Source organism: Chaetodon auriga, chromosome 12 (assembly GCF_051107435.1).
Source record: "Chaetodon auriga isolate fChaAug3 chromosome 12, fChaAug3.hap1, whole genome shotgun sequence".
NCBI classification, from domain to species: domain Eukaryota; kingdom Metazoa; phylum Chordata; class Actinopteri; order Chaetodontiformes; family Chaetodontidae; genus Chaetodon; species Chaetodon auriga.
The window spans coordinates 12,198,834-12,207,048 of NC_135085.1; the positions used below are offsets into that span (position 1 = coordinate 12,198,834).

The 8,215-nt window shown below is 41.7% G+C and overlaps 1 protein-coding gene across 1 annotated transcript; it reads right to left on the minus strand.

The window, feature by feature from the left end:
- Positions 1-241: 241 nt before the first annotated feature.
- On the minus strand, positions 242-5,497 carry LOC143329644 (spindlin-Z-like). Its single transcript, XM_076745640.1, has 5 exons — positions 5,407-5,497; positions 4,697-4,738; positions 3,554-3,813; positions 2,630-2,863; positions 242-1,439 (listed from the first exon to the last, which is right to left on the minus strand). Exons 2-5 carry the CDS (start codon positions 4,714-4,716, stop codon positions 1,234-1,236), a joined length of 720 nt encoding a protein of 239 aa, XP_076601755.1. The 5' UTR covers positions 4,717-4,738; positions 5,407-5,497; the 3' UTR covers positions 242-1,233.
- Positions 5,498-8,215: the final 2,718 nt, after the last annotated feature.

Genomic DNA, 8,215 nt, shown 5'->3' on the forward strand with positions numbered 1-8,215 from the left:
CTGCTACATCAGCAATGTATAAAGACATAATACTGCAGGTCATGAGGTCAAAACGTTGGGATGATGAATTATTGGTTCACCCAACACCATGTCACCTTTTCAGAATAGAAAAAAATGATGGAGAGTCCCTCATGAGCCTAATCTGATAAAAAATGTGTTCACTATTTGTTGTACTTATTGCAACCATGATGGAACAAAATGTCCAATGCAACACAAACTTCACAATAACTGGATGAGGAAATAAGTTTCAAGCAGCTTTGTTTAACGTTCATAAAAATGTCTCAGATTATATTTACAGAACAAAACATATTTAGGGTCACAATGAACAATATTTTGAGGCCTGAATATATCATGTCACATCATTCATTTTGGCAAATCATAAAGGCTTCAGTCCCGAATACTTAACAATGTTGGTGGCCAATTTCAACTACATAAAGAGTGTGTAGCACAAACACCGTTCAAACAACAACATCAGTCTTTTTCATATATTATTATAATGTAGAAAACTTGCAGGATGAAACAGAACAGAGATATGATAGAATAATCTGCTTTTTTTTTGTTTGTTTTTGATTGTTTTCGAATCTCATCAATGCCTGTACACTTGAGCTGAAATCGCAGCTCAATGTGATGGAAAAATTAGCACAAATGAATATTTCTTCTATATTAAACAAACGGAGGCCTATCCAGTGACACACATGAAGCACAGCAGACAAGTTTTGCCAAAAAGCACAGCCAGATATTCCAGATGAAATAAATAGCACAGGCATATAAAAGTGAAATGAAACACCAGTAAAACACAGAGGTATATGTAAGAAAGCTGATCTCTTTTAGTTTGATGTGTTGCTTACAAAAAGTATGAATTTGGGGCTTGAAAGTTGCACTATACAAGTGTGATTCAACCAAAACAAACGTCTAGCTCCATTTCATCTGCTGGGCTATACAACCGGTCTCAGACCTGCTTTATTTACATCGAAGACGTCCTAATAGTCAAACATTAAGATCAACTTAAAACTGAGAATCAAAAACTAGTTTGTCTTGCAATGTGAGAATGAAAGAAGCCTCTGGAGGTTTACAAAAGAAAAAAAAAAAAAAAAAAAAAGATGGGGCGTTTGATCTTCGGCACATCGCCTCCCACTGGAGGAAAACTGAAATCTGGAGGAAAACTTTTAACGGGTAGTGACTGGTCGGGTCAGAGATGAGCCCTCAGCTCAAGATGAAACCGGACAGTCAGTACTAGGTGGTCTTCACCAAATCGTAGACGTGGATGTGGACATCATCGTCATATTTGATGTAGTACACCGTGGGCTTGGCTGGGACCTGGTAGATGACCAGGCCCGTCCTCTTTAGACCGTTATCTGTGACGTACTCCACCTGTTTACCCACGAGGCTCTCTGGCTCCTCGCCCGGCTTCCTGTCTGCCGGCAGCAGGTGTTTGTTCTCTGGTTGATGGACAAGAAAACAAAGTAAGACCAGTGTAACAGGAGCATGCGGTTGCATCTTTTAGCATTTGTAGGCAGCCAGAGTTTAAACATTTGCAGAATAACGTCAAAGTTAGGACAGTAAATTATTTACACTCTGAAGGTGAACCTTAACCCCAAGGAGGGTTCAGACGAGCGCAGCTGGACTTGGTTGTAGAAATGTTTCGTCTCTCATCCGAGCAGCTTCTTTGAAATGACTGGTGGGGAGTCCCTGGTATTTAACCTCTGTGCGGTCGCTATTAAGGTCGCTGATACCACCTCGTTCATTAGTGCTCCTGGCTGTGTAATGGCAGTAATAGGGTCATTGGAATCACCTGATGCCAAGAGTAGACGACAGTTGTTCGAGTGGTCACATGGGACCAGCTGTGAAGAGTTGTGAAATCTCATGGGAAGGGATGAACAGACAGGTGGTGGGGATAAGTGCTGCCGCAGACCTCCTCCTCAGATGAGGGATGCTTTCTCTATTTAGAAGTAAATAGCCCCATTACTCATCTTTCAAACCATCTGTCCTCCCTATCCAAAATATGTACATCATCCTCAAAAGAGTGTCCCCTTTTCTGTCCTAAAATAAGGGACACTCTCGAGGACAACAAGGTACATGTGTGGACAGGAAGGACAGAAGGTTTGAAAGAAGATATTTATGTCAAAGCAGAGAAATCATCCCTCAACAGAGGAGGAGGCTTACAACACTATTTATCCCCCATCGACAGTGCTGTCCTTTCATCCCTTTAACAAGCGCTCACACTTGACCTCAGGTGATTCCAACAACTCAAATGACTGCAGTTACACAGCCAGAGCACTAATGAGCCAGCTGGTATCAATGACCTCCATCATGACCCCACAGAGGTTAAATATCTGGGACTCCCCACCACTCAACGTTTTCAGGTTTCTACAGCCAAGTCCAGTTTGCAGACAGTATTGTCTCTTCACGATAAGACAGTGCCCATGACAGAACATATGCTCTTCGTGTTGAATAAAGCAGAAACTCTGCACATAATGTTGAGAAAAAAAAAGGCAGCATAGAGACTGAAGTGTTTTGTAAGGCTATGTAAATTAATTCTGTTCTCTTCCTCCCACCTTTCCAGGAGCATCTGAAATATGAAACAATGACAGTTTTATGCACACAAACAATAAAGCTCTCATTGCCGTACCCGATTCAGGCAGGACGCGTAGGTCTCCGTCCTTGTAGTCATCCCACAGCTGGTACATGTACAGCACAGGGTCCTTCTCGTAGGTGATGTAATACCAGTGGGTCATGATGGGGGCTCGGGACAGCACCATGCCTCGCCACTCGTTTTTCTCACCGTCCTCCTTCTCGAACAGATGCTCCACAGCTCGGCCCACCAGCTCCTCCGCCCCAGGAGGCACCTTGATCTTATTGTTCACTGCGGGAAGAAGGCCCTTTAATAAGCCTGTTAACTGAACAGCTTCATAGATCCCACATGACACATTATGGCAGGACGTTAAAATATCATATTATCTTACAATGCTGACAAAGCACAAATAAAATCTCTAAAACCCTCGACAGACTATCAGATTTGCTTAATATCAGCTTTATATGAACTCACTGAAGAAAGATTTTTTTACATTTTGTCCAGAATAAAAATAACTGACTGATGCTAAAGACATAATTCTTCTCACTGAAAAACGTCCAGTATGGAAATGTTCACACTGTCAATGTTATCACTTCAAGTTATAACTCATCACATTCTTAAGTAAGACACCCATTTATTTATACTCTGGCAGAAAATACGTGATAAGTTTCATGATTTGATCTGACATTTGTCAGCCACAACAGTTGTGTATTTAGAAAAAGCAAAAGAGGAACTGGGCAGTTAGCATTAGCAGCAAAAGTCTCCACCGCACTGCAAGAACACTATGAGAACAACACCATCTCAAGCTTCAGAGGCCACAATAGTTGTGTTTTACTGCAGTGATGCCTGAGGGACAGAGAAACACAGCTTAAACGATGACATCTGACCAAATTAAGTGAGCACAATAAAAAAGCTAAAAATACTTCTCAGCGCTTTAAGCAAAGCAAAAACACGATGTGAGAGAGAAGCTGTCGCACTCACCGACTTTCTCGGACAACACCTGCAGGTTGGACACCCGGTTGTCTTTGAAGAGCTCGATGCCGTAAACGCAGTCAAAGCCGTCATATTTGACCATGTAGAGGGAGCTGTTTACAGTGAGGCGCTCCAAAACGGTGCCTTTCCACTTGGTCACATTGCCCTTCTCCCTCCAGGTGTGCTGAATCCTGCGGCCCAGCAGGTTGTCAGGGTCTGGGCTCAGGGTCGATGCCGAGCTCTCACTCAGCTCTCCACTGCTACGCTTCCTGTGTGCATGAAGGGAATGAGGTCCATATTAGTATTAATGAACTCTTTGAGGTACCTTGTAAACTATGGAGTCAATATTAGTGTTGGGCTACTTGTTTGGACTGAGGAGATATGAAATGAACTGAAATAGGCCCCAAACAACAAGGACTCTATTCAACTGAATTGTGAAATATGCACCCAAGGGTGCAAAAGCCTGTCATGCATTAATATTCACAAATGTCATGCTATCGGGGGATAGGGGCCTCCAGCTTAACCAATATCTGTCAAGATAGTCATCTTCCCACTGATGAAAACTTGCTTCAGTGCCTCTAAACATGCAATTACTGATATGAAAATGACAAGATTGCTAGTAAATGATCACTGTGAAGATACATCTGAGCCAACAGTACTGTAAAATGACTAATTCAGCTTATTAATAGTATCTGTAGTGCTTCTGATGTGCCAATGCCTTAGACCCCACAGATGCTTGGCAGGTTTGTCATTACAAACACAGCCAAATAGCACATAACATTATTTCTAATGATCCTTCAAGCACAGAGGCCAAATACGACAGACTGAATTACAAAGAACGAATCACAGAATAAAGTAACGCATTACAAAAACCCATTCAGCGCAATCTACACATCTACATTTGATCCAGCTTTAACCAAGAGCCGAAAACAAGAAAGTGACAAATGTAAACGACGTCAAACAGTTTTGGATTAATGTTTCATCCAAGTTTAAAGTCACTGGGATGAAGCTGAACTTAAAATTGTTATTGAAAGCCTTTAGGTTTGGTTTACAGATCACAGGATGTCCCTGCTGTATCATTCCACATATATATATAAGTTTACTGTCACACACTAAGACAGTTTACAAGAGTTTACTCAAAGTTGATCCTACCTGCCCCGTTTCTTTGACATGTTTCCATAAATTCACACAGCCCTGTGAGACACAAGACAAACCGGTTAGTGAAAATGACAGGATCAGCTGACGCTTACAGTCATAACCAACCTAACAACTTACTTCACATTAATTCCCATAGCTTTCAGTATAAATGTGCAGCAGACAGACTCTGTTAACCCCGCAGGTCCGCTGCCCTGAGCTCGGCCATGCAAATTAGACAACAAACCCGCATTACCGGATGTAAACAACGTATCTGCGACAAGCCCAGTGCTAATGCTAGCTAACGTAGCTACATGCTAATAAAGCCTACAGGTTATATATTTATACAGCGAAGCATATGGCTCATAAATGTGTAACTTCAACGAGACTAGCTGAATAAATGCCGACGTGTCGAGTGTCGTCGGGAATGAGGAGCTGCGGTGTGTCTAAAATTGGAAACAGCTCGGTAGCCAGCGTTAATTAATCCATTCAGTTACTGTTTATTTTTAATGAGTAACATTTCTAAGAATTTGCCTTCTGTATTTCTACACATAAGCTAGCTGAACAAAAGGAAATGCATCGCCATGTAAGCGCTGATTTTGCACACTGCTTGTAGCCTCTACATTAGCGGATGAAATAAGGATTGACCACGAGAAATTAATTGACATATTTAATGCCATCGACAACTTCAGCAGGCGGGAACCGGCAAAATAAACTGTTTGCCCTACCTGATCAATAATTTCACATGTGTTTGTCTTTGCAGAGCAGATTCCACCACCTAACGTAGGCTAGATACACGGAAACGATTCTTTCTGGACTACAACTCCCAGAGGGAGCCCGCCGCTCTCAAAGCACTCTGTGACTCGAAGTCCGTTTCTACGAACTTCCTTTTGAATTAGTGCAACCGCGAATAACTCCTGTGAAAATGTAATTATCTTTACGCAGTCCGGCGTTTTAGAAATTTTGACAACTTGGATATTAATATCACTGACACGCTGTTCCCTTTTGGAAGCTTAGGATATTGTGAAACTAAGACACTCCTGAAACTACATTTCCCATCATCCACCAGCCCAGATTTTTCCCTCTTGCTGCTACACGTTTCTTTCCTAAACATCTTCCAAGCGCCAAGCAGGATTTTTAGGCAGTAATTTGTAGGTTTAAATTACATTCTTTTCATGTATACAATTGACTATTTGATACCCCTGATTTGATGTCTTCATTGGAAAAAAAAAAAAAAAAAAGTCAAATTGATTTTAATATATTTTATCTTTTAAGCTGCGTTTGACTTGGGTTTTGTTTTAGCTTATAAATTTGTTTTGAATATCTGAATGTTTAGATCATGAATGACATTTCTAATAGAGTAAAGAAAGGCACACAGAAAAACATTATCTATGTATACATATTGATTTTGTCATGCCACATGTGTTTCTACAATCTTTTCACCTTGAATATCTTCTGTATTGGTTGTATGACATTTAGAAAAGTTGAGTATTACATTCATTTAAATGAATTAATTAATTGTTTGCAGCATTTGTGATAGGCATAGTTAACCATGGCCAACCATTTCACATATTATAAAACACATATAAAAAGTGCTTTGTTACTTTAATGCTATAAACAGAGAAGGAAAGGGGACCTTTCATGTCGATGAAATGCTATTTTTGACCACAAGATGTCACACTAAACACAAAATCTCTTCCACTGGCTCCTTTAACAGACTTCGGAAGATGGACTGAGCAGTGTGGAGAGTGAATGATGCAGTACCCTTGGGGGCCTATCTGACAGCTTTTTCAGGGTGAAAGCTTTTGGCTTTATCTTGCGCCAAACCACCTGTAAGTGTATGACTCACCTGTGATGTGGGGGTGAATAAAAACAGTGCGTCAACCTTAACCTCCTGTTAATGGTAATCACAAAGCAATCAGCAGTAATCATACACAAAAATTAATGATTGTGGCCCCATTACTTAAAAAAAACAAATCCTTTTGCCAATTTCTGTTTAATTTTAACGACAGTATTAAAAATCTTGGCTATGGCCCTGATCGTGATGTATCTGCTTTAAAGGCTCGGTGACAGGTTAGTATATTTGTGTTCACTTTAACCTCACCTGCACTTCTTGAACTTCGGTCAGTCACTCTGAACTCGTGCTATATCAGAAACTGTTTGCTCTCAACTAGCTCCATTAATCAGATCCTCTTACGACCAGAGAGACCTGCTGTCTCAAACTAGCAGTCTGTGGCGGTCTGCGTGGTTGCAGCCTGACTTTGCTCTTTCTCATAATCAAATTCTGATTAGGGATCTATCGCTCGATCGCTTGACCACAGTCATTTCAGATCAGTTAACTACAGACGGAATTGCTGCGAGGTGTGAGTCAGTGCTGTAAAGCTGACAGGCTTCGTGAGGAAGCCAGTGTATCGACACAAAGCTGTCCGGCGTCCAAGGTTGTCTCCTCTTGTCCTTGTTGTTGTCACAGCAACAGAAAAGGCCTGGATGCTGGAGAAACAGGGTGTTTGGTTTTTTCTTTCTTTTTTCTTTTCTTTTTTTTTTTTTTTACATTTAGTCCCATGATACTCTGGTGCGGCCTTTCAGTAAATCAGTGGAGGTCACTCAGTTTTCAGGGCAAAAGGAAGTATGGGAGTGCGACTCAGCACATTCCCAAACCAGCTGTTACATGTCTGCCTCTTGCATTTGTTGATTTCTACTGAATGCATTGCAGTAACACGGCCCCAAAATATGAATCCTTATGTTTACTCGGCTGTGACTGACATCCTCTGCTGCTCGTCTCTTGCAGGTTTCTCCTGCGTTGCCATCTGAGGAGGGGAGCCCACAGCGGCCCTCTCCCCTGGGACACCATGAGAATACCGTCTCCAAAAATAGAGGTCTCCTCCTCGCCTTCCAACTCTTCCGCTCTTCCAGGTATCTGTCGCTTCCATTTGTATTACTGGATGGAGGACACACTCACGGATCATCCACACACTCCTGCACTGACATGATCTGCACCCTGCTGAGGAATGCTGTTGATGATTTTCGTCAAGTATTGTGGGTAGATTGCGTGGCAGACTCGTAAAGTCAACCCAAGGTTAAGTGCATGAGTGTGTGTGTGTGTGTGTGTCTCCATTGATTAGATATCTCTATTATTAGCAACATGTCTATGCAACATGAACTATGGTCATTTTAAAGGGATGGCGTATCATGGCTGTATCATGCATGTCTGGAGCTGAATCGAACTTGCCTGTGTGTGTGTGTGTGTGTGTGTGTGTGTCTGTGTCTGTGTCTGTATGTCTGTGTGTGTTTGTCTGTGTTTGAAGTGTGCTGCTGATTACTGTTTTCAGCTTTAATTAGCAGGGTTCTGTTTCTTTCTGGATCAGGCTCACCTTTCCTCTCTGAGGACAAAATGGCAGATATGAACACATTGGACAAAACCCTGTGAGTCAAATCAAGACCAAACACAACAAACGGTATCTAGAGTGTTATGATTTGGATTAGAAAGAGTTTAGAGAGAGACGGTGGGGTCAGGAGATACAGAACAACACATGAGCA

Excerpts from the sequence above, each read along its gene's own strand:
- LOC143329644 (XM_076745640.1), bottom strand. The coding sequence starts at position 4,716 with ATGTCAAAGAAACGGGGCAG. Across the intron at positions 3,814-4,696 it reads ATGTCAAAGAAACGGGGCAG|GAAGCGTAGCAGTGGAGAGC; the intron begins GTAGGATCAACT and ends TCATGCACACAG. Across the intron at positions 1,440-2,629 it reads ACGCGTCCTGCCTGAATCGG|AGAACAAACACCTGCTGCCG; the intron begins GTACGGCAATGA and ends TCCATCAACCAG.